This window comes from Scomber scombrus, chromosome 4, assembly GCF_963691925.1.
Source record: "Scomber scombrus chromosome 4, fScoSco1.1, whole genome shotgun sequence".
In the NCBI taxonomy this organism is placed as follows: domain Eukaryota; kingdom Metazoa; phylum Chordata; class Actinopteri; order Scombriformes; family Scombridae; genus Scomber; species Scomber scombrus.
Window position 1 is genome coordinate 22,678,697 of NC_084973.1, and position 27,388 is coordinate 22,706,084.

General features: G+C 40.9%; 1 protein-coding gene across 2 annotated transcripts; it reads left to right on the forward strand.

The window, feature by feature from the left end:
* nsd3 (nuclear receptor binding SET domain protein 3) lies at positions 1-27,303 on the forward strand. 2 transcript variants are annotated; one of them, XM_062418325.1, is made up of 25 exons: positions 1-139; positions 3,475-4,325; positions 5,787-6,035; positions 6,140-6,302; positions 6,490-6,644; positions 7,672-8,295; positions 9,026-9,188; positions 9,279-9,379; positions 10,010-10,055; positions 10,164-10,294; positions 10,985-11,110; positions 11,205-11,331; positions 11,421-11,621; positions 13,092-13,271; positions 13,977-14,123; positions 18,035-18,191; positions 19,211-19,413; positions 19,513-19,625; positions 19,724-19,870; positions 20,032-20,154; positions 21,187-21,303; positions 21,399-21,540; positions 21,666-21,772; positions 21,880-22,084; positions 22,897-27,303. In XM_062418325.1, exons 2-25 carry the CDS (start codon positions 3,519-3,521, stop codon positions 23,166-23,168), a joined length of 4,806 nt encoding a protein of 1,601 aa, XP_062274309.1. In that variant the 5' UTR covers positions 1-139; positions 3,475-3,518; the 3' UTR covers positions 23,169-27,303. The 2 variants fall into 2 exon arrangements, with proteins under 2 accessions (XP_062274309.1, XP_062274310.1); XM_062418326.1 differs by lacking the exon at positions 13,977-14,123.
* The last annotated feature ends 85 nt before the right edge of the window (positions 27,304-27,388 follow it).

Here is a 27,388-nt window from a genome sequence, read left to right on the forward strand (position 1 = left end):
AAGGCCTGCGCTCTTTTTTTTAACCAATATTACAGGATTATTTTTTTATTTTGTAAAGCTTTTTCTCTCTCACCCCCATAGATTAAACGAGGACACGCTGCTGGCTTGGTGTATGTGTTTAGAATGGGACACGCTGCAGGTACCGAGCTTTTTAATTCATTTTTATTCGCCTCTTTTTGCTGCATGTCGAGACTCGGCATTAAAAATCTGTGCTTGCTGCTTCTTCTTTTTTTTTTTTGCGATAAGCGTGTTTTGCCAAAAGCTGCTGCTGCATGTTGTTATCCCCCCCCTCCTCCTTTCTCTGTCCCTCTCTCTCTCCCTCTCTCTCTCCTCCAGCATAAAAACCCCTCTCAGTCTCATTTTCACCCCTTATTGATTGATATTTAGGCACATTTTTGCGTCTCTTTTACTAAAACCTGCAGTGATGGAGGTGTAATCTCGCCAGACAATTTGATTTAAAGGGGCTAAAAAAAAAAAAAAAAAAAAAAAAAAGAGGGCAGCCATATTGTAACACTAGCCTAGCCAACATTAGCTTCCCCCTCTTTCATCTTTTTTGCTCTCCATGTGTGATAAATGGATAAACTTATAAAAGAAGCAATTAGTGTGAGTTAGTGTGCGGTTAAACGACGCATGTTTGCACGGTTTCATTTACACACACGTGCGCACACACACGTGGTTTTATTATATTTATCTCGTTAATGGTTACCATCTTTTTCAACACAACCCCCCCTTTTGATGCTGCCAGGTAGCTTCAGGCTAACAGCGCAGAGAAAAAAGGCTTTAAGCTCATTTAGTGAATTATCTTCTTTTAAAAAATGAAAGCACACCGTTTTAATAAAAGGTGTTAATGTTTGCCACAGTGGATATGAGTCTTAAATAGCATATTTTTAGTAGTTAGTTGACACCTTTATGGATGTTTACTTCAACCATTATAATCCAGCACTGGTGTTATGTCCAAGTCTGTTACCCCCAACTAAGAAAAATGTTCCCCTGTCCTGTTTATATATGGGGTTTTCATAGCCTAACATCACAGGTTATGGTTGAGGTTAAGGTATGCATGGTATGCATGGTAACGTTTAAGCACCTCCACAAGACATCTGATTTAGGGGAATCTTGGAGAAAGGGGGAACAGACTTTGACATAACACCTGGACCTCTGCCTCACTAATTAAACCACAATCAAAAAGGATTATACTAGCAGCTACTGGGCACTTTTAACCTGATCATTAATCACCAGAGACATTAAAACAAGTGTCAAAGTGTGTGTTGGCTCTTTGTTTTGTTTTCTGATAGCAGGCCACACATACACACATCATGTGTTTGTGTTGCATGAAATTAAAAAGAAAGACACACACATAAAAGATCTATACTGTAGTTTACTGAGAAATAGGAACTTAACAGATGATTAATGGCGAAGCACAGAGGGAGGTCATGCACTTCTTCATTTGCAAGTGCAAGCTGCCTGGAATTTGAGTTGTTTTGATCGTAGTTTTATGATGACTGGAGGGGATGTTGGCTGCTTTGTCCTGTTTTTTGGGGGGTGAAAATTGGGACCGTACAAGCTGACTCCTCGGAGTTGCAATTAATCGTTTTTCTGTTAAAATATTTTAAAAAGGCCCTTCAGAATTTCCCTAAGCTCATCCTGACATATTTGAATGTCCTGTTTTGTCTGACTAGTGTTCAGTGGTGGAAAATACCCAAGTACATGTATTCAAGTTAAGTACTTAAGCACACTTTGGAAGTAGTTGTACATGAGTGTTTACTTTTGATGCTTTACACTTAACTTCACTACATTTCAGAGGGAGATATTGTACTTTCTACTCCACTACATTTATTTGAAAACTTCCATTACTTTTCAGATGAAGATGTGACACAATTGATGACATGACAAGCTTTTAAAATCCAACACATATTTAAAGATAAAATCAGTGGTTTACAACCTTTTTGGCTTTTGACATCTTACAAAAAGCAGTGTGTAGTCGGGGTCACATTTCAGATGTCTATGAGTTACAGTAACAGCTCCACCAGATAGTGATTATACAATATTGCAGCAAAAATCAAAGATTAGAGAAGAAGTCCAACAACTGAAAACAGATTTGTGTATCAAAACTTTGTTTTTTTGCTTCTTTCTTCTCCAATTAATCATCTCACAATCGCTCAGATTTATTTGCTGACCCTATGGAGGGGCCCGACCCCTAGGTTTGGAACCACTGGACTAAACTAACTGTATATAAAGTAGAGTATATATATATGATATTAAAATATTGCTGTATTGGTACTTTAACTAAAGGATCTGAGTAACGTCCAGCACTGTCAAACATATTCAGTTTACTGTTGCAGAAGATGAAGAAAAATGAGCAAATATGAAAATGAGCAAATAATGAAAATTAGCACCGGCCAAATTCTTTGAATATGTAAGTGGCTGATAGATTTTCTTCACTCACCAGCCAAAAAAACCCAATGATAATCTATTGAGTGAGTTGCTGGTAAAATGTGAACAATCACAAACTATTGAGACAGTGGGTAAGAAAGTTAATTTTGCACCATGTTTGTGATGGACTTGCATTGAAGCTCACACGTATCTGCACCTCACTACGTGTCAGTTCTCGAGGTGGAAAATTGGTGTTTTTGCTAAAACAGTTACAACAATACTTAAAAGATGATGGTCTTCAAGCTGAGGAGGTTAGATTAGAGAGATCTGTATTTTCAGGTTGGTGCTGCATGTCACTTAATATCTAATGGATTTAAAACACATCCATTAGCTCCATTACCAACACAGCAAAACAGCCAACAGACCCTCAGGTTCACCATGTGTCAATCAGTTCATGGTTTATTGATTTAATTGAACATTTAATTGAAAATATGCAAAATCAAAGCACAATAATTATGAAACTGTAAAGGCAGGTCGTACGTGTGTGTAAGATAAATACTGAACAGTTTAACAGACAGGAAATACAGTGTGTAAAATGTGAAACTGCCCCAGCAGTGTTGTAGTTAGATGATAATCATCTTAACCACAGGGTCACAGCAACGGGACTCATGGTTTTAAACTTTTACCTAAACCTGAGTTCTTGTAGAGAAACATTTTGACAAAATCCAGTATTAAAACCGATGATGTCAGTTGATATTTAGCTTGATATTTAGCTCATCATTTAGCTCACGGTCCTGTATTTACACATATTCAAATATCAAATTGCCACAAGATGCGTGAAATACAGCAAACTGAGGACAGGACAACATCCCAGAACAGGTGAGCTGGTGTGTTTTGGGGCCTGTGAGCAAAATATTATGAATCTGCTGTGTGCACTACCATAATCTGGTGCTGAGCTGAACCAGATTGAGAGATAGGTTTTTGTCAGTGTGGTGCAACATGGAACGAGGTATTTGGAAGGTTTGTCTGTCCTGATTTCAGAAGGTATTTAATCAGAGTGAGTTAGTTTGTTTCTTATTTAATTGCGTCCGTCTCTTCTAACAGGTCCAGTCAAAGAAAAAGACAGTTAAGGATGCAGGAGCCCAACAATGGATTTCTCCTTCTCTTTCATGCAAGGGATCATGGGAAATACAATTCAGCAACCCCCTCAGCTCATTGACTCCGCCAACATCAGACAGGAAGGGACCTGCGACACCGGCAGTGACCCGGGCGAGGATGGTGGTCCCTCCTACGATGCTGCCCTGGATGCGGAGTTTTCTTACCCGCCATCAGCCTCGGAGGACATGCCGCAGGTCTCCAACGGCTACCCGCCGGGACTCGGCATGTACGAGCCGCAGGCCAAGTTCTCCATGTACTCGCAGTTCCCCAATGGCTCAGCTAACGGCTACGGGGCCATACGGAGCTACAGCGAGCATGGCCTCATGCCGGGGGAGGGGACGGTCCTGAGAGGCCCAGGCCTCCAGGAAAGACCCTTATCCCCTGTGTCGCCACCGCTGCCCACGCATCACCCTCACCTCCACCACCACCATCACCACCCGCACCACCACCACCAAGCACATCTCTTCCACTCAAACCCGTCTCACATACAAACCCACCCGCACCCACAGAGCCCTCCACCGCCTCCCTCCCAGCACCACATGCCCCAGACGCCTCACATCATGACCCACACTCTCCCGCCTCCTCCGCCATTACACTTGCCCTCCTCCAGCCCTCCGCCCTCCCTCGTGGACAGCACACCTTCTTCTCAGCCCTCACACACCCCGTCCAACACCCCCAGTGGGGTGCTGAAGAAAACCAGCTCTCCAGAGATCAAGCTGAAGATCATCAAGACGTATCAGAACGGCAAAGAGCTGTTTGAATCTGCTCTGTGTGGAGACTTGCTGCAAGAACTGCAGGTAGAGTATTCATGTTCAACTATCCTCACATAAAGAGGCTAAATCAAACCACTGGAGACACAGTGCTCATGTCCCTTTTGTCTTTTTACATTTACATTTACATTAGCTTTTCATTTCGGAGGAGAATGAATAGTCCTCTGTAGTTTATTCAATTTAAACTACACTCATACTTGATACTTATCAAAGGAAATCACATGATAAGCATTTTATATATATACATTTTAAGGGCTAAAATCCATTTTTCTATGGATTTATGCCTGCAACCATGAGGCTCTTGTGTGAGGTGAAATTTGAGTAAGTAAGTGTTGTGGTGCTCTACTGTGGTGGGATTTGACCTCATTTATTTGTCACTTTGGACAAAAGCTTCTGCTAAATAAGTAGATATAAAATATGAATCATCTAACCTGGTGTTTCGATCTCTTAAACTTTGCTCTGATTGTTTTATTGTCATCTTGATTTTGTAAAGCTGAAGGTGACGTCTTCAATTGTCTTGTTTTGTTCGACCAACAGTCCAAAACTCAAAACATACTCAGTTTACGTCAAGATAAAACAATCAAAAGAGTTGTTGGTTAATTTTCTGCTGACAGCTCTTGTTTTTATCAGTATGTGCAAATGAACAAAATTACATTTAAAGACATTGTAGAGCATCTCTGCTCTCAAAATCTTTACTTGAATTCATTTCTGGATCAAAAGAGAGAAAAAAAGAGTGTCAGTCCATACTGCAGCTGCTTTGTCTTGAGATTTGTTTTTTTGTGGGTCTTTTTTTTGTCTATTACTATTTTGTTCCCTCAAAGACATCTGAGACATTGAAATCTGCAAATTTATTCCAAAACCCTGAACAATACAATAGGGCTGCAACTAATTATTCTTTCAATTAATGATTAACCTGACAAATACTTTGTCGACTAATTGTTTGGATTATAAAATGCTATAAAATAGAGAAACATGCCCATTACAAGTTCCTGGTGCCCAAAGAGACATCTTCAAATTGCTCATATTGTCTGAATTATAACAACTGAACCAAAAGAGATTCAGTTTATTAAAGCAGGAAATCTTCACGTTTGAATTGGGATAATTTCTCCTTAAACTGTTCACTGATTAATTAATTTAACATTTTTGCAGAATCAATTTTTTGTCAATCAATTAAACAACCAGTTATTAAGCTCCACATACAGTAAACACATAAAAACTATAGCATACCTTACATTAAATTATAAGGCAGTCATATAGATAGATAAAGAGTGTAACCTGGCCCATTAGAAATTCATATGGATTGTTACGCAGTGTGCATCTTGGTTTGCTTTAATCAGCCGTCAGCATCACTTAAGAAGTAGATATCTGAGAAATGTTTGATATCGCTACACAAAGAGATCCATTTTTGAGCTGCCTTTTTATAGGAAAAAAAAGTTCACTGACGCCTCATCACCACTGTTTTCCTTTTTCAATTTTTTCTGAATTCAGAAGGAGTCTCAGAAGAACGAGGCCACTCCAATGCAGCGCAGACATGAGAGGAAGAAGGAGAAGAGGAAAAAGAGTGCAAGACTGCAGCTTCAGGTCCAGGGACAGAGCTTGGACCAGGTCCAAACTCAGGCAGGTACCACGGGTCAGGAGGAGGACACCCATTTCCAGCAGCAGCTCAGAGAGACACCCGCGGCCCCGGCAGAGAAACCCCAGAAGACCGTCATCAAAACCGAACCAAAGACGCCAAAGGCAAGAGCTCAACCGTTCATTCTCCGAAGAATTAAAACGTGACATAAAAACTTCATTTTCTTATTTTTAACGCAGACTATTGATCCGTTTATGTTCTGTTTTAGGTTCCGAAGGTCCATCACCCTTCAGTGATCCAAGAGACGGGCTTCTGTAAGGAGTTTGTGATAGGAGATCTGGTGTGGTCGAAGGTGGGCACATACCCATGGTGGCCCTGCATGGTCTCCTCTGACCCGCAGATGAATGTCCACACGCGCATCAACACCAGAGGTAAAAATAAACAGATAAACACGGACCTTTGTTAATCTTTTTGGACACAAATGTTCCTTTTAAAGTTTGATCACAATGGTCCAAAATCTCTCTTTGACACCCCGACCCTGCATATTAAGTCTCACATACTGTTTGCCCTTAACAGACTCTATAGCTCCTTATCTTGATTTTGTCATTTGCCGTATAGGTCACAGGGAGTATCACGTCCAGTTTTTTGGCAGTGTGGCGGAGCGAGCATGGATCCACGAGAAAAGGATAGTCATGTACCAGGGGAAGCTACAGTTTGATGAGCTTCAGGCTGAAACTCTGCGCAAGGCCTCAAACCCTGTCGAAAAACACAAAGTATGTACGAGTCAAACGAAGAACCTCTGACAGATTTATCAGACATAATGAGTTTTTTTGTCTTTTTTTTTTTTAAATGACGTGTACGCGAGGAAGAGTGGTTAACTCAAAGTCAACATTCAGTATCACCAGGAAATAAAGGATTGAGGCTTTTTATGTATGAGGATTTTTCTTTAAAAATGTACATCATTTCTGTGGATTTTACAATTAGAAAAACTTCTTTTGTGTTAAAAGAAGGTAACCAATGACTAAACCATATGCACATATATAAAACGGGTGTAGAAGAAAATGCACACACAGCTGGTAGAAGTAATAGCAGTGATAAAGATCCTGTGAAAACATCAGATAATATATTAGCTAATACTACTTTCGTTGATGAATATTTATACAAGATATATTAAAGAATCCCTCAACTTTGGTGTGAGAGAGAATGAACCAGAGAAGGATAAATATTTTAAAGTTTAATAATGAATATACTGTATTAACTGTATTCCTAAATCCTGAGAGTGCTCTCCACACCAGCATCTGTCTGATCTGTTATATTCTACTCTGCCAATGTAGTTATTTTATTATTAGGGCTTGTTATTTTCAAAATGCAGAAAGGTATTGGTGTTTTGAGTATTACAAAGGATGGAAGAATGTCATATTAACAATTTCTAGTTTAACTATTTATACTTCCTAATTAGAAGAGCAATTTGTGTTCATTTTGCATTAGTGTAAGCATGCTCTGAGCTGTCCTCTCCACAAGACAGCTCAAAATGTGCTTCCAGTAATACAAAAGACATAAAAATGGCCTTGTTTACTGTAAACTGCAGGGAGCAGTGTCCTCTGGCAGCAGACAACACCAAGATTTTTGGATGTTTCATTATATATTATGAAAAACTTTGTACACAACTTCCCATACCCGTGAATGAGAAAGTGTGCCCAAACTTTTGAGTGGTGTGTAATGTGTCTTCGCTCAGTCGCGCTCTTTCTGCAAGTGAAGTTCTTTACTTGATTTGTGTCTTTTTGATTTTTTCTTCTCCAGCTTCTGAAACCCATCCCTCAAAGGGAGCGTTCTCAGTGGGAAGTGGGTGTGGGCCACGCCGAGGACGCCTTCGTGATGTCGCGGCAGGAGCGCATTGACAACTACACCTTCATTTACGTTGATCCAGACCCTCGTGAGGGCCCTTCAGCCAAGAAACCCACCATCAGAGCGGAGAAAAGAAACCGGCGTTCTAGCGGCTCAACCACCAAGAAGGAGGACGGAGGAGTGAAGTCACCAGACAGAGAACAGCCACCACGAAGGCTGCTACCACGTAGGCAGTGTAGTATTTCAAATACAGACGACAACACGAACTCCCAGGCATCAAACGAGGAGAAGAACCAGAGGGGGGACGCGAGTAAAATTGGTTCCCCTAAACAGAATGCTGGTTCTGATGCACGAGCACGGCAGGATTCCCCACCACCGGTCAGAGCGTGGAAAACTGCAGCAGCAAGAAAGCTGCTGCCTCTCTCCATCACCATGAAGAGGCTCAATGTGGAGATCACAAAGTGTGACTGGCCTCTGCTGCAGAAGAAAGCAGCTGCCTCTCCGAAAAAAGAAGAGGAGAAAGAGGAGAGAGTGGAGAGAGAGGCCAGGCAGCCCGACCTGGGATACTGCTCACCTGAGGTTGGTGTAACTGAGGCAGAAAGCAACTTTTTTCATATGAGTGGTATTCTGTGAGTTAAAGGAGATCCATTATGCTCATTTGCAGCTCTATATTTTTATTCTGGGGCTCCACTAGAGTAACTTTGCATTATGCATAGTTTAAAAAAACAAACAACGTATTTATCTTATGCTGGCTCTTCATGCAGCCCCTCAGTTCAGCTTCTGTCTGAAACAAGATGTTTTAGTTCCTGTTTTTAAGGCCTCCTGATGAGCCCACTCTATTCTGATTGGTCAGTTTCCAGAAGCTGCGTCAGAGCCGACTCTCAACTGCTACGTAAACAAATATTAATAGGATTTCACTTATTTTTCTTATTCTTTACTTGAAATGTTGACTTCTCAGATTCATTTGTACATGGTTGAGTCGCAATCCAATGCGAAATATGTGAGTGAACAACGCAAAGAACACACGGAAAAACTTTAGCAACTACCTTAGCAACCAAGGCTGCACAATGGACGAGCCTTTACAGGAATGCAAGACGATCTGATGTCAGCTCGTCAGCAAGAAAAAAATACCAGAGCAGGTTGAAGCCTTGTGTTTTGACTTGCATTTCTACATACATTAACCTCAAGTTTTGGAACTTTTATCATGTTTAACAACAATATTCAACATCATAACAGTGTATAAATAACAGAAACCACACAAAAAATATAGTAGGTCCCCTTTAATATGCACCGGTTTCTGTCTGAGCAGGACAGCAGGGCTAAACCGGAACCCAGTCCAGAGGAGGAAGAAGACGGGGATGAGGCAGAGGAAGAGGGAGAGGAGAGGAGAGAATCCCCCGCCAGTCGGAGAAGTGAGGAGGGAGGAATGCAGCAGACCTCCTCTCCCAGCTCACACCACAGTAGTCCACAAGGTTTGTAAAATCCAGACATGACATTTGAGACATGTCGAGATATCCTTCAGCCATGAAGAGAAGCATCTCAACACCTTCATGTGTTTTCAGGTTCTCAGGAGAGGAAGCTACAGCGGCGGTCAGTCAGGAGCAGGTCTGAGTCAGAGAGAGGCAACGATCCCGTCCCTAAGAAGAAAACCAAAAAGGAACAGGTATCCATCCTCCACAGCTCACCTGGTGTGCAGACTTCCTGATGGCCGACTGATTAAGAAACATAACATATAATCCCAACGTCCCAGTTTAATTCCATTGTCATGCCCCTCTCTCCATATTTTCTGTACATTCTTCTTTTTTTCCTCTCCACTGTCAGCTATTAAATAAAGGAATAATATATATTTTTAAAAATATATGCAAGTGTCAGTGTTTGTTGCATCAATACAATACAATCCAGGAACTTCAGTTGGTGTAATAGATTAATAAATTTGAAGACTAATCAGATGCTAAAATACTGCACTGTATTTCTGAATATAATGAACTGAAAGTTATTAGGGCTGTAATCATTTCATTTTTCGTCGTGACCATTGTGGCGTAAACAGCAGAAATCCAGCATTCACATTACAAACTAATCAGGTATTTGATCAGTCAGTGCAGTGTGTTGCAGGAAGATAAGAAAGTTGAGCCAAAAAACCCTGCTTTTTATTTTGCTCGAGTCCCCAGTGTTTGTACCCCTGCTGCATCAATGCAGTGGTCCTATTTTAAGTATCACATTTTCTCAGACTTAGCTGCTACCATCTGAATCAAAATGACGACCACTGTAACTGAAAACTTTAACTTCATCGCAGGCGGAGATGGCTCCTGAAACCACACTGAGGACAGGCTCACAGAAAGGTAGATGATCAACTCTTTTAAGCCTTTTGTAAAAGCCTTTGGCGGCAACTCTTTTATTTCCCGAACGTGAAATCCATCCTTTTTATTGTCCGTAATGTCATCCTTTAGGTGCCAGTGAGATCTCAGATGCCTGCAAGCCACTGAAGAAGCGAAGTAGAGCATCAACAGATGTAGAGATGGCTTCATCTCAGTATAGGGACACCTCTGATTCTGACTCAAGAGGCCTCAACGACCCGCAGGTAGGGTTGGAAAACATACAAATAAATACACACACACACCACACACACTAAGAGGAAAATACTGTTTGATTTTATTTCTTTTGAACACATGATCCGTATAAACAGGTCAGAATCTACATTTTGACTCTCGTAAATCGGATGTTAACTCTGCAGAAGTGACAAGGCGGCGTTCAGTCATCTTATTATAATCATTGTCTTTGTTTAACCTTTTCTATTTGGATAATTTAAATATGCGTTTTAGTAGCGTGCAGGACTTTTTAGACTATCACGACAAACAAGATGACATTTTCTTCACGATATTAGAAGTACAGGTTGTATTATATTTGAGAACAAGAAATGTTGTTTCCACAACAGCAGCAATTGTCTTTGAATGGAGCAAGAATTAACTTACACAATGACAGTTGCATAAGATTGTGTTGCATTCTGGGTTGTTTGTAGGTTTAATGTTGTTGGACTGCTAAGTTTCTTCACATCTGTGTAACTTGGATTTAGTCGGGCCCAAAAGTGTTGAGAAATCACAGTTTAATGTGAGTGAGTTTCCTCACATAAAAAGTAACCGAAATCATGTCTGATGTCTTCACTGTAGAACTGGAGACCGATTAATCTATTGGAACCGATGCGTTAGCTAAACATAGGGGGTTGGTTTCCTGCTCGCAGGACACATCAACACGCGTGGTCTTTATTTCACAGGGTTTATTTGGGAAGAGTCTTGATAGTCCAGCAGCTGCTGATGCAGACGCTTCAGATACTCAGTCTGTGGATTCTGGTTTGTCTCGTCAGGACAGCAGCACGGGGAAGAGGGACACTGTCTGCCAGGTCAGCATCGCTCATCATTCCTCTTTGTCAAATTCTCTTTCTTCTGTGGATGTACAGGTATTCATATTTTGACTTGGTTTGTGTGTGTGTGTAGATCTGTGAGGTGTATGGAGAGGGTTTGGTGGTGTGTGAAGGAGACTGCAGCAGACAGTTTCACCTAGAGTGTCTCGGTCTGACGTCCCTACCTGAAGGCAGGTTCACCTGTCTGGAATGCAGAAATGGTGAGCGAACAGCTTCAGCTTCACTGTGTCTGATATCCAAAGCTTTTTTGCTCTTTACTATCAGAGACTCTCTGTCATCCTTTTTCCAGGCAATCATCCGTGTTTCAGCTGTAAAACAGAGGGGCGGGAGGTGACGCGCTGCTCTGTGTCTGGATGTGGCTGTTACTACCACGAGGATTGTGTCCGTAAACTCCCGGGAACCACCAGCAATTCGGGCGGAGGCTTCAGCTGCCCTCAGCACAGCTGCTCTACCTGCTGCCTGGAGAGAGACGTGCAGCGAGCCAGCAAAGGTAAAACACCGTTTGATTTGTGTCGTAGCTTCTCTGGTTTCCTGTTTGAGTCTGCAGATAAGACGTTGCCACATCAGCAAAGACATAGGGTGTGTTTTCCTGAGAAAAATGATATTGAGAAAGAGAGAAAAGACAAAATGGTGCTACTTTTAGGAGGCACTCCTTAAAATCATGGTCTGTGCCAATCTGATGCACCTCTGTAGATCAGTTGGTGACAGTCTCACCACAAACATCCTTTTCCACCTCGAACCAAATGTGATTTTAATTGAAGGGCGTCTGGAGACTGCAGACAGCTGGAGAAAAATAAAGTAATTGCTGTGTTCCTGGAAATGTCTTAAGATGATGGTGTGTTATTCTGCTGGAAATACCCCATGTGAGAAAAAGAAGAGATGAACTGTGGTTTAAAAATGAAAATGCTAAAGTGCCAAAAATGTGCCTGAAGAACATTTGTCTCACTGTGGCACCATCAACTACAATTTATACCTTTGACACCAGGCTTTGAGTGTGTAATTCAAACCCTACGGTAAATATAGGTAGTTAAGCAAAGTTGGATAGCATGGATGTTTTGCATGGAAACGAAGAGGAAATGTTTCTCAAAACTTTTTTTTTCTTTTTTTGTTGTAATTGAATAATGTTATGTATTCTTTAAACAGGTTTTGCTTCCTCCTGTTCATAGCGGCCTTTAGAAGATCCCCTCCAAATGCACTTACAGTATAAGTGACGGGGAAGAAAACCCACAGTCCTCGTTTTGAGCACAAATGTATTTAAAAATGTATCTGAAGATAAATTGAGGCTTCAGCTATCTGAGTTAGTCAAATGAAGTGAACATCTTCGGCAGTTACAGTTTTTCAAGCAAAAAAATTTGTAAGTGCATTTTGTAGAAGAGGAATAATTATTGTGAGAAAAACTATCCTTTAAGAGTCGCTCATGGATGTGTTGTTCTCGAAAAATACACATACATCTTATTAAATGTGATAATACCATAAAGTGTATTGTCTTGCATGCCAAACAAATTAAATAAGACAGTCTTATTTTGTCCATTGGATCCCTTTTTAATTACCACTGGAACACATAAAGGAATCTGACCTAATTCATTGTCAAAACTCTGTGAAGAAACAGAGCAAATCTTTTCATATCTGTGCTGCACTGCATCGCAGCTACATGACTGCACTGAAGGCGTGAGCTTTTCACATTGATCTCATAATCTTTGTCCCTTCTTACAACGTGATTGAAAGGACAGGAGTTTGGGCAAAACTGTCCAGAACCATCCCTCATTACATAGATGGAGGTTTTGGACACTTTTATGGACCATTGTTATTTTGCGTCATTGCTGATGTGTATTGTCCTACGTGAGACACTTAAATAAGTAAATGGTAGGCGGTTAAAATAATGCGATATATATCGTAAATAAAGAATGATTGATGAGCCTATCATTGAATCTTTTGTCCCTCTCCTCTGCTTCTTGTCCAGGTCGTCTGATGCGTTGTATCCGCTGTCCGGTGGCCTATCACACGGGAGACGGCTGTGTGGCGGCGGGCAGCGTCGTCCTCACCCATCACATCATGATCTGCAGCAGCCATGGCAGCACCAAGAGGAACGGCCTCCTCACCTCGCCCGTCAATGTGGGCTGGTGCTTCCTGTGTGCCAGAGGTAAGCCCCTCATGTTTGAACTCACTAACAGCCTCCCTCTCCTGAAGCTGCGGCAACCCTGAACATGCGGATCAGGGAAAATTAGAAGCTCTTGATGTCACCACAGTTGGCTGATGTCTTCTGAATCACGCCACACGTAAAACAGGACCTGGTCGCCCTCTGTGGCTTTGGTTTTTGACCGTAGACTCATTATTTTGGGCACATGCAGCTATGATAACCTCTCATGAATGAAAACTGAAAGCTCACATACTTTGTTTAGACATTTTATCTTTAATATGTCATGTTTCATGTTTGGCATTGTTGTTCATAAATAGCAGTGCTGTGAAATGTAATGTTTGTTTTTCCATTTCGATACTAATATGATGAATGATTCAGGCTGTTACACTGCACTCCACTTTAAAGAATCCCATCTATCCCACACAAGTCAGAAAACACACTATCTATTTTTATTTTTTAATGACTTTGATCCAGCTATGATCTGATGTTGGAGTTTTTCCTGTTAAAACATAAGTTGAGTGCATTGTTTGGCCTCTTTGTGTCGGGACAAACTTTGTTTTATTTGTTACTTTTCTTGTGTTTTAACTGTGCGTATGCGTGCGTGTGTGTGTGAGACTGTGTGTTCGTTCTTTCTCTTTTGTGAATTTTTTGGGTAATTTCGAGTTTGATTGCGGCTCACCCCCGTCTCTTCCTGTGTGTCTTGTGTAGGGCTGTTAGTGCAAGACCTTACTGACACCATATTAAGTTCATATGCCTATAAGTCCCACTACCTTCTGACTGAGTCAAATCGTGCTGAGTTGAAATTACCTATGATTCCCTCTCCTTCGTCAGCTACCAAAAAGAATGTTGGGAAAGGTAACTGAACAGTTTTTCTCTTTCTCCTTTGTCCCACTGGTCTGTGTTTATGTTGTGCCTGCTCCCATTCTGGTTTAGTTTCCCTTTTTTTTTTTGTTCGCAACTTTCATTTCAAAGCCTTGAGGTGCTATATTAATTAACTGGTTAAACCTGCAGTTAATTTTAATGCAGAGTGGTGCATTAAAAAAAGTAACCTCAGCCAAGTTCCCTAACACATTAACAGATAACATTGGGCCTCATGCAAGAACATTTTCTTAGTTTTATCTCAAATTACGCTAATTTCTGATTCACCAAAACTCTTAACGCCACAAACTTGTTGTTAATTTCTAGTTTCAGCTTGCTGAACGCCAACTGTTCATGAGGAGGTGCTCACTAGTGATATTTGATCATAAACAATATCAGTGCCCCTAAATTGCTATATAAGGCTGCCTGTTCTGCTCCATTCGTAGCAATTTCCTTCACTAAAAAAGTGTTTTAAAAAAGAGGAATTTGACTCCACAGAGCTCCAAGTCCTGTTGTTTCATATCAGCAGATGAAAACAACACAATTAGAGGTTTTGGTAGTCATGTAGGGGGACACAAAACAATTTGATATGTCACAGTACTCATACTTAAACATTTAACATTTTACTTTTACTTTTGATACTTTTATTTTCTTGCTAATACTTCTGTACTTATACTTAAACAACATTTTGAATGTAGGAATTGTAATTAAGTAATTTATAGTGTCATATTGCTGCTTTTACTTCAGTAAATGATCAGAATACTTTTTTCACCACTGACCTTGCTGATCCTATCAGTAATTTGCTACGCCATGATGACATGGTCTATTTTAATTATTTATTATAGTCTTGGTTGGCTTGTGTAAGAATTATATTCACCCAGATAAAGGAATTACGATTCTTAAATCAAACTGATATTTTTTCCACTGTGGAGAAAGACAGACTGCCTGTACATGATTCTTAAAGCAGATGTGGATCACTCGTTTTTTTCATTTGTACCAAACAGAAAATTCTGAGTACGAGAACTTTTATGGCCACACATTTTCCGGCAAAAAAATCTCTTAGTATGCATGGTTCTTGCCTGAGGCTCATTGTGAGACTGGTTTATGCTGTGCATGAACAGTCAGTCTGAGTAAACATCTCTGTAATGAACATTCCTTAATTTTAATGAGTACAATATCTCCACTAAGAATATATAATTGGTCACTTAACCTGCAGTAGTTAAACGAGAGTTACGTTTGTAACTTCAGTTCTATGAATTCTGGGTGACCGCCAGAGACGGTGCTTAATGTTATCCGTCTCGCTCACATGCAGGTGGAGTATTAAGTATCAACAAAGTCAAATGTGACCTGGGATGATGTAGCGTATATAAGTCCACGTCATCATGGAATATGTTCATACAGAATCTTCTCACCAGGATTCCCAGTGACTCTGCCGTTCACTCAAAATTTGTATTTCATTCTTCCTGACCGCCAGACGCAGCATTTAACTTTTACCAACATAGTTACAAAAGAAACGCATCTTAACAAGACTGACCTGAGGGTTCCTAAAAGACAGCCGTCGTGGCCTCACAGTTGTGTCTTGACCACTGAACTTGCCCCATCTGTACTCCTACCTCCTGTTCTTCGGTAAACGGAAGAGAAACTGACCTTACCTCAGCCTTACCTTACCAGTGCGCCACCTTGCCTACCTGGATTTGATGTGGCTAGCATTTAGCGGGAGTCCAGGGTTAACCCAGCGAACACTACTCTTTGGCTGGGTATGACGCAACTTTTGGCGTAATTTTACAGTAGGGTCCAACCGTGTCATGAAGACCTGTTGGGCTTGGGAAAGACCAAGTGAAAGCGCCTTGAACTGATAGGACTCACCTTTGAATGTACGCACGCAGTGCTATTGGAACATGAACGTACTTGCCCCTCAACTCAATGGACATGTACCAACTTTGATGGGCCACGGCTTGGAGCATATCTGCTGTACTCAGCTTAAGCATGTGTTGACTTTCGCCGCCAAACAGTCCACTTTCTTTGCCTTTCTCGTAGGCGGGGCACTGTTAGTTGGGGAGCATCTGGGCCTGCTCTGTACATTCATAGACACTAGATGGGGGCTGGCCTTTAAGCTGCAGTCCTTCCACCTCAGCTAGTCAGGCTAGCCAAGGAGGTGCACGCTTCAACGAGTGAAAGCACTCATCTGGGAGTAACTGAGACGCTGTCTACCAATAACAGAAAAACACACCAACTGCACTTAGTCCAGTGACACAGACTGTAAGGGGGACCTGCAAACAGGCTCCTCTTAAAAAAGTAACTTTCTTCAAGGTAACAAAGAGATGCCATGCTTACCTTGCTATCCTAGCTTCAAAGGGGCAAAATACACCTGTCGTTAGAAATGTAACCAGTGAAAATACTGGTCTAACAGCTAAGGGGCCAGAGTGCAGCTGTGATTGTCTAATAGCGGCATTTGGAGCATGAAACCAAATATCCAACCATGCAGCTGCAGGGCTCCTAGCAAAAAGTCACCAGTTATCTTCCTATTTTGATTCTGCGTTTGTGCATTAGCCATGAAAAGATAAAAGGAACACCATATGTGGGCTTATATACATCACATCATCCCAGGTCACATGTGACTTTGTTGATTTTAAAAGCTCGACCTGCATGTGCATAAGACGGATAACATCTAGTTTTAACCACTGTCTCTGGTGGTCGGGAAGAATGAAATAGACCTACTGTCTCGTGCCCTGATGCTGGATACTCTGGGTCAGTTTAGGCTAGGGTTTGTGGAGCTTATCGCTACTGGAGGTGCACTACTTCTCTGCTTCAGCACTCTGGGCTTGTTTTTTGGTTTTTGAAAGGCCTTGTCCAGCTTCACCTCCTTTATGCCGACTGCAACTAAGTTTTATTTTTTGACTGAAATCTGAAATTGTCAGATGAAATGAAATTTCGGCTCACCTCCATTTTCTTGAGCTTTGACCTGCCTTGGATGGAATTTATTGTCAATCTGGACTCAACATGAATACAGCAGATCAAATTTAAGAATCCCCAAATGCATGAATAGTGAAATTAAGCTATTTAATGTTGTGATATCAGCACAACATTTCATAAAAGAAGAAAGAACTATTTGGCAAATTGCATTATTACTAAAAAAAAAAAAAAAGATTCCATGCAAGCTGGTCTGTGCAGGATGTGGTATGTGTGATGGGAAACGTTTGCTTTACCAGCAGGACTGCATGCCTGCCTTTTGCCAATAATTTGTTATTTTGATACAACCCTAATTCATTGTTAATGCGCTGGCTGGTTTTATTCCTGTGCTGCTGCATGTATTTCCCATAGACTGGTCTTGGTACAGTGCTCTGAATCTGATTGCCAGACATGCTGTAACTGCTCAGGTAAAAGTTGAAACCAACTGGACGACCCCATGCAGGGCCTGCCAACCATTATCAGTCCTTTTCACACAGCAGGGCTGTTACAGGAGCCTTCACTCAAGAAGAAGCTGCTGCCTTAAGTTTCTTAGCTCAGAATAATGAAATAGTAAAGCAGCTTCAGGTTAAAATATTTTCCTGAGACACTGTTTTCCTATCATACTAGATCCTGGAAAAAACAAACTTTGAGACTGTTGGTTTTGTTTTACAGCTTCAGTGTAGTATTTATACCTTTCTTTGGCTTGTCTGCAAATGAGATTCAGAGTTTGTCCAGGTTTTAAGGTGCATCACCTAATCGTACACTCCTCCTCTCTTTGCATACCCATTTCCCACAACGCATGCACACACACACACACACACACACACACACACACACACACACACACACACACACACACACACACACACACACACACACACACACACACACACACACACATACACATACACATATACATACAAACATTTACATGTGTACATCCATACATACAAATGTAGGAGGCAAGTTGCTGTGCTGCGACTCATGCCCAGCTTCCTTCCACCCGGAGTGTCTGGAGATGGAGATGCCGGAGGGGGCGTGGTCCTGCAGTGATTGCAGGGCAGGGAAGAAACCTCACTACAAACAAATTGTCTGGGTCAAACTGGGTAACTACAGGTACGCATAGAGCACTGATTGTAGACCGCAGAGGGTTGTGCAACTGTCAGTTTATGGTATGGTCACATTTGAAGCACAAGTCAAGTGATATGTTGTAATTTTTCTTATTGTTAAAAACCCCATGAAAAGACCAAAACAAAAAATGTACTGACCCTACGGAGAAGTGTTATCTGGTTTACCTAATTATTTTGTGCTACAGCCACACTGTTACACCCTGTGACATGTTTTTTTTTAAATGATGATGAATATGGGGACTGTGATCCCAAATACACAGCCTTGCTGTAAATACTACAGCTCACAGCCCCTCAAAAATACAATGTTTACTCATGTTTAGTAATATTTGCTAAAAGTTACATTGCCCAACTGTTTCAAGGATATTTTTAGGTTGTTGTAAAAGTGAAACTATAAATTTATGAACTGCTCTCAAAGATTTGTCTTCTGTGAGAACACGTTGGATTTGGCCTGAAAGTCCCACACAAATAACGCAGAAGTTATAAAGTATTCAAAATGACTTGCACATTGTTGGTTTTGGTCTTTTTATGAGATTTATTGGCAATAGTAGGAATATAGGTTATCTCCAGACTTATCTTTTGAGGTCAGTCTAACAAATTTGCTTCACACTGAAACAGGATGTGTGATGTTAGATCATAGATGCATATAGGTTGGTATTCAGGAAATATTGATCAGAGAGTGCAGCATTGGTGTTTTCCTCACAACTGACTCTGAGACATGATCTATGCAGTTTGTAGTCTGCTAGTATAGTTGAGGTGATGCGATGCAAATAATAACTCTATTACTCATTAAAATGATAATGTGCTAAAAATATAGTTTCTATGACCTGTAACCTGTGGTTTTCCAGGAGCCTTGCAGAGTTTGTTCCTGGAAAAAAAAAAAGATTTAAACTGTCATTGACAAAAGTTTCAAATTAATAAGAAGCAAAGTAAATATATTTGCAGATTTTGGTGCAAATATATCTTCTCCTTTTTATTGAACGATGTCCCTGTCCCGCTCTCTTGCAGATGGTGGCCAGCAGAGATCTGCAACCCTCGCTTGGTGCCATCCAACATTCAGAGCCTTCGCCACGACATCGGTGACTTCCCCGTCTTCTTCTTCGGTTCCCACGACTACTACTGGATCAACCAGGGCCGCGTCTTCCCCTACGTTGAAAATGACAAGAACTTTGTCACGGGTCAGATCAACATCAACAAAACCTTCAAGAAAGGTAATTATCATTAATGGTTTTCTCCTACTTGAAGTTGAAGTTTATTTCTATAAAACAGATGTGAGGATGAATTTCTAAGATGCTGTTGATCTGTTTCAGCTCTGGAGGAAGCAGCCCGGCGGTTCCAGGAGCTCAAGGCTCAGAGGGAGAGCAGGGAGGCTCTGGAGCAGGAACGAAACTCTCGCAAACCTCCGCCCTACAAATTCATCAAAGTAATGCCACGTCAATATCTCACTCATGACAAACATTATGGGTGAAGTTGTTTTTAGTGTGACTTTACTCATTATGTGGGTGTTATTTCCTGTGTTAGTCCAACAAACCTGTGGGGAAAGTGCAGGTGCATGTTGCTGACTTGTCAGAAATCCCACGATGCAACTGCAGACCAACAGACGAGCATCCCTGCAGCCTCGACTCACAGTGTCTCAACCGCATGCTGCAGTACGAGTGTCATCCACAGGTCTGTGCACACTTTTGTCATCATTTGTTTAGCTGATTTGTTGAGTAATTAAATGAATGAATGAATGAATAAAAATTAGCTATCTCTCATAAATGAAAAACTGTTTCCATTCACTATCAGATGCCACCTCTTCTTACCTTTTTTATGATGTCACTTGGCAGGTGTGTCCTGCAGGAGACAACTGTGAGAATCAGTGTTTCTCCAAACGGCTGTATGCAGAGACAGAGGTGATAAAGACAGAGGGACGTGGCTGGGGCCTCAGGACAAACCAGGTTCTGAGGAAGGTGTGTGTTGAGCTTAACCTCCAGTGCAAGTCATTCTTTTGTGTTTACTCACATCTTTAAAATCATGCAAAGCCTGACTATCAAACTACGTCGTAACCATCTTCCTTTTGAATATACGGTCTATAAAACAGTTAACAGTTAAATTTCAAATATAACAAATAACTTTTGAATTAAATATTGGCGGCCCAGTACTATCCCCTGATGTTTTCTAATTACGGACACACTTTTATTAATTAAGTCATTTGGATGCAAAAAACTGAAAAGGGTCAATTAAAAAATGATTTCAGGGCTGAGAATGATTGAAACAGATTGAATGCCAATGATCAAGATAGTTATTTTTAGAAATATTGTATCTTCTTTCTTTCATTAGTAGTAAGATCAGGGGACATGGGTACAAAGAGCGATCAATGACATGTCATAAAAGTCCACGGCCAAAATTCAAACCAGAGCTGTATTAGTGGCTCCAGTTTTACCTTGAGCTGCCAGTTAAATACTAGCATAATTATTATTAGTAGTTAAGACTTTTCATATAAAAACATCACAGGATCAATGACCGTGAGAAACATGTCAAAGTATCCTCGTGAAAGACACTGATTTTGCTTGTTGTGGTCACTTTAGATAAAGCGATACTTGAGCAACTTATCCACACTTCCATAAAGTTTGGGGAGTCAGATTAAAAAAAATAAAATAAAAAAATAAAATAAGTTTGAAGGAGCATATGCTGAAACTTTCTGACTTTTAATACCTTCTATCAGTAAAGCTCCAAAAGCATTTGATCCCGCAATTCCCACGATGCAACTTATTTCAATAGAGCCCCCCCCTCAAACTCTCCATATCGTCAGTTTGTAATCCAGGCTTTATGTTAGAATATTACTGATGATATCATCTAAGTTATTTTTTTTCAAGAAGAAATTATACAACTGTTTTCACACGCTGAGTAGTACTGTAAACCTGAGGTCTAAAAATCAGTGGTTTTCCTTTTTAAGAGTGTCTGTATATCACCTAAAACATAATTTAAAATGTTTCCTACAGGGCGACTTTGTGACTGAATATGTAGGAGAAGTTATTGACTCAGAGGAGTGCCAGCAACGAATCAAACGCGCCCACGAGAATCACGTGGCCAACTTCTACATGCTCACCCTCACCAAGGTAAAATCAGTCGCACTGTTCAGAACCCCCCCCCCCCCCCCCCCCTTAAACACATCGCCGAACCTTTCATTTTTAACATCTGCCTTTGCTTTTAGGATCGTGTGATCGACGCCGGCCCAAAAGGAAATTCATCCCGGTTCATGAACCACAGCTGCAGCCCCAACTGTGAAACCCAGAAGTGGACAGTTAACGGAGACGTTCGCATCGGACTCTTCACCCTCTGCGATATCGAGGCTGGTGAGTTCACAGGAGAACATCACACACATGTTTTACATATATTGTGTGATATATGTGAACAGTGCACACAGATGTTTGTTTTTTAGTTTTTTTTAATATAAATGTTGTCCCTGTTGTTCCTGCAGGCACCGAGCTGACGTTTAACTACAACCTGCACTGTGTGGGCAACAGGAGAACGTCGTGTCACTGTGGATCAGATAACTGCTCTGGGTTCCTCGGGGTGCAGCCGACAGTGAGGACACTACTGCTACTTCCTATCACAAACCCAAAATCCTGACTTTAGCAGCTGTGTTTGACACTGTGTCTCTCTCTTCTTCTCATCCTCTTTTCCTCCCCCAGAGTGCCGTGGTGATGGAGAAAGAGGAGAAGGCCAGGAACGCTAAGCTGAAGCCCAAGAAGCGAAAGCTGCGGCCGGAGGGCAAACATGCACATGAGTACTTCTGTTTCTGCTGCGGAGAGGGTGGAGAGCTGGTGATGTGTGATAGGAAGGACTGTCCGAAAGCGTACCATCTGCTGTGTCTCAACCTCACCAAGCCGCCATACGGTAATGACGAAATTAACTTTTTCTGTGTGTGACTCCAATAAAACCAAAATTGATATTTTTCATGGTCATTTCAGCTGCGTTCAACTGTATTAATGGTTTCACTGCAATAGGACCACATGTTTAATTTCCGTCAGTCAACTTTTCCTGTTATAACATGACAACTGTGATGATGACTTTATTAGTTTATTATTAGCCTGCTCTCACTTTGCTGTTGGATATTTTTAAATGTAATTTTTCAGTGCTTTTAATACTACAAACCAAATTCTCCCCTGAAATAAAACCGAAACTCTCTCCATGGTACCAGCAGTAAGCAAGACTATGTTATAAGTAATATGGGTGAACAGACCCCTTTAAAAGCTACTCTATGTGAGTTGGTGCTTACTTGACATGGTTGGGATCATTATATCAATAAATAGGGTGTACGTTTTGGAATTGTATAATTAAAAGTTTCTTTGCCATTATTTCCAGATAGTGAATTCAAGTAAAGTCAGTTTTATTTATATAACCCAATATCACAAATTGGTTTCAGGAGGCTTTAAACCTTCTCTATCTAGACCCTTAATCCATATAAGGAAAAACTCTTTACTAGAGGGGAAAAAATGGAAGAAACCTCAGAAAGAGCAACAGAGTAGGAATTCCTCTTCCAAGACAAACAGACAGGAATTAGCACAGAATAGACCAGACAGCAAAATTGGAGAAATACAGCATCAACATTTGATCAGATCCATGGTTTAAGGGTCAGATGAACTGATCCATCTGACCCTTAAACCTGAAGTCTTTATCTCCATAACTTCCTTTTTTCCTGTCTGCAGGACGCTGGGAATGTCCGTGGCATGACTGCAGTATTTGTGGCTCCCCGGCCTCGTCTTTCTGTGACTTCTGCCCTCGCTCGTTCTGTCGGGATCACGAGACGGGGGCGCTCACCGCCTCCTCGCTCGAGGGCCGCCCCTGTTGCTCCAGTCACAACCCTCTCAGCCCCCTGGACTCCGACCCCAGCTCGACTCAGCTGCGCCACCTCGCTCTGAGCCCCGTCACGGTCAAAGAGGAGCCCGAGACGGATCCGGGCCAGCCGGCATCAGAGTGACGCAGCAGCTCCCTCAATACCTCATTCCCTGTAAAGTACACTCCTGTTGGCCAGAGTCTCCCTGGGCTCCAGTCCACCTCTGATCCGAAGCGGTGCACTACGAAAGGGAATTCAGTGCTTTTGACCAGCGTGATGGCCACTCTGCAGAGTCGAAACACTCTGATGAACACCTCGATGACGCTTGTGGAGAAAGCAGAGCGATTGGGGTGTTAGCAGGGGAAGTGACCAGGCATCATTGTGCACCGTTTCCCTCCTCTCTTGCCATAAACGCCACTACTAACACTCTCTACAGCTCGCCTGTGCCCCCTGAAGGGCCCAGACCACCACCTCATTTTGTTTCTTTTTTAATTTTTACAGCTGTGGAAATTTTTAAGTGTTGTCACATTGTTAGTTACCGGCACTTTGAAGAACTCAACGAGTGAGGTGGAGGGAGAGGTAGAGAGAGGAAGGAGAGGAGGTGTGAGGCTGAACCTCTCCACCTCGCTGCTCCTCTCTCGGTTTACCTGCTGTACGCTGTGGTCGGCATCTGTCACTTACACACACACACACACACACACACACACACACACACACACACACACACACACACACACACACACACACACCTCTAAAGCCGATCATCACTCCTGACGTGATCCGTCATGGTATTTATCTCTTCTTCTCTGAGAAAAAGGAGAGAGGGGGGGAAATGACCGATTTTTGTGCAATTTTTTTCAGGACCACACTACATTCCAACCTTCCTTAAACATGGTTTTAATATACTTATGGGTATAGATGAATATAATTATATACGTATCTATGTTTGTTAATGTTTACAGACAGATTCTCTCACTTCATCTCAGTGAGTGGTGTATTATGTTTGTTTGTTTAGGTGTTAAGCATTACGCAGACCTCCTTGTGAAAATAGTCCTATTAAGGTGAAATACTGTATAATGGTATATAGTGTAATGGTATGACATTACAGAAGTACTTGTGGTTTTCATATTGCCAGTCTCACTTGCCATTGTGTACATAATTGGCTCATTATATTGTAAAGTACAGATGAGGAGGGATGCAGCCTCGCCTCTCCAGTTGTTCCTGGAGGAAGGAAACGCTTTTTTTTTTTTTTTTTAAACAACAAGACAGGTCCTTTTAATTTTTTCCTCTTTTTTTCAGTAATGTTCTGTTCTGCATTTTCCTCTGAAGCGTTACTGTCACTCGTATTGTAGACAGAGGGGCCCAGCTTTTTGCGAGCACTGGCACTGTCTTAAAGTATTGTTAATCAGCCTTACGGGATCACCTCAAGTTGGATTCTGGCTGTAGGAGCTACTGCCCAGACGCAGTTGGCTGTTGTTGTTTTTTTGTAAATTTTCCTTTTTTTTGGCCAACTTTTTTCTGAAAAGCACTTTCACACGCCTTGTCGCTAAACAATTTTAGCTAGGTCATACATATACAGAAATGTATACTGAAAGAACATATGACAAGTGTTTCAAAATGGATACCTCTTCTTCTTGTAGGCGGAATATAAACTGTGTTGTAACTTTTTCTTTTTTTCCCCCTCTTGGTCAGAAACCTGGTGAAAGCTGGGCGTTGTTTTTTGTTTGTTTGTTTGTTTGTTTGTTTGGGTTTTTTTTGAGGGAAGTGGCCTGAAAGCTGTGTTGTTTGTTTTTGGCACAAGTAGGAATAACTGCCAGGCCGGCCTGTTTGCCTCTTCTGTTACAGTAAAGCCCTCCAGCAGCGTGTGACAGAGGCACCACTTCCTTTTCCACCAGGAGATCATCTACTAGGCTGGGCTTTATTATAAAGGACATAATGGTGTACACAGCAGTCCAGTCCAGTATAAATGTACGAATACAAAAACTTCTGTACAGTGTTTTTAATCGCTCATCTGTCAAATTCAAACTTTTTTGTATTTATTGCACCACATTTTATACCAATTTCTTTTTCAAACACCAGTGCAGTAATTTTTCTCCCTCCCCACTGAGGTGTAAGTGAAATAGACTATTTAAAATAAAAGGGGAGTTTTACATAATATATCTGTATCTAGTCATTGCATTTTTTCTTTTTCTTTTTTACATTGGTGTAATGATTCCACATTCGGTAACAGCCGCTGCTCATTGACCTGTTTCGTGACTCACTGTAATTGGTGTTAAAAGCGGTGTAAAGCAGTTCAATATATGGAATGTGAAGATCCCGTTTCAGAGAGGTTTTGTGCTGTTTTAGCCTGGACTCAGAAGTACTCATCACAGGAGGAAGCTTATCTGTAAACCATGCCTCAGCCTTTCTTGTTTTTTTTTTTTTGCTTGTGTTACATGACTTTTTGTTTGCCCCTTTTTTTTGTTTGTTTGTTTGTTTGTGTTTGTTTTTTGAAATCCTCCCGAGGTGGTCAGTGCAAAATGTCGGACCACAGGGTGAAACGTTGCCAATTTGTCCAAATCATTTCTGTTTATTAAGAGTAATCTAATCTTAAAGAAATCAGACTAAAGAAAGAAGAAGAAGCCGTTGAATGCAGAAAGGTTAATATGCTCTGTGTGTTTTTTTTCTATGACGTTGATGCCTGTACTTGTGCACATATTCAGCATATTAGATTTTACTCCCTTTGTTCTGCGTTTAACGGCTCTCCTCCAGTTTTCTTTCTATTATCACCGACTCATTTGGGAAGCCTTTTTCTACTCATGAATTCCTGAAAAAAAGTTCACTAATTTTCCTTGTGCAACTAAGCACAACTAAGCTCCCAAATCTGCCAAACTCCATACATTCAGAGACGTATTTTTTATTCAGTAGTTAGTCATAGGATTTAGGCTACTTCAGTACTTGTTCATTATTAGCTCGATGCATCATTAAGACACTTCTTTTAGCACTCGGTCTGCGTATTAACTTGAACTTTTTTTAATTTATTAACATATTATTTTTTTACACAGCGTTCATACATGTGTGATTATCAGACTGCAGGAGTCTTTGAGTCAGAAATGTCTGAGTGATGGTCTTAAAGCTTTTTTTTTTTTTTTCAAGGTGACTGTTGATCAGCTGATGCATGCTCACCACTTTAACCCACTTCTGTAATCAGAAAGTCTTTAACTGCCTAATTTTAATGCCAACACTATTAAAAAAAAAAATTGTGTTCCTTTATGTTTTAACCACATTGCACAGAGATTCTGCATAACCATTCAACGCCTTTATTATTATTATTTTTTATTTTTTTTATGCACCTGCAGATCGAGTGATCATAAATTACGTTGTGCCAGTTTTGTCTTCTGTCCTCTCTCTCAGCTGACACAGCAGCAGTATTATAAATGCCTAATTTATGTGTCCCAAACATGCATTTCATTTGCTTAAAAAACTAATCTGATGTGTATGTTTTGTTGGTTTATTCTTCGTGTAGTGCCCTTTTTTTTGTTTCTGAGAAGACAGCATGTTTATTTTTCATTTAAGTGACCCTTAAACAAGCCTGAAGAGGATTTTTTTTTCTTCTTCCAAGTGTCCAGGAATTTGTTTTTAGAATGGATCACCCCTGTTGTACGACAAAGGGTTTTTTTCAGTTCACTGTGACGTCTTCAGTTTTATTTTTTTTTTGTGCAATGTTGCTGACTGTCAATAAGTTTCTGAATGACATGCTGTCAGAGGAAAAATAGTGTTGGAATAATAAATAAACTCACCTTCATGAGCACTCATCTCTTTTTACTTGTAGTAAAATTGCTTACAGAAACTTTAACTGGGGTCATATCTATCTCTCTTGGTGTTGCTTCAATTAAAACGTGGATGAACACACAAGTACCATGTTGATTACTGTTCAACCTGTGTTACTGCATAACTGCATATTGCTGAAGAACTTGTACATAGTTTGCATTGAACTTGCATAGACTCATGTTACTGTGGCGTGCTCTTTCTTGCCTGTACAATTCTGCTTATAAATGTGTGTGACTGTTGAGACGACACTCTTTTTGTACATGGCTGTCTTTTTATTTGAGAATATTGATTCTGTCCTTTTTCATTCTAAAGTTGAGTTTGAAGAGTTCAGACATGCCTGAAGTTTGACTTTAATAAAGCTGTACTCTGTCTCAGTGAAACTCTCTCAATGAATGTTTTATTTATGTTTTAATATATTTGGTGAAATATTGATTTCTGTTTAAATGATTGCGATACAAAGACTTTTAAATATTTACCAAGTAGGTCACAGCTGAACTAATCATCACAACTACTATTAACTCCATTTCTTTTTAGGAATGACAGACATTAAAATT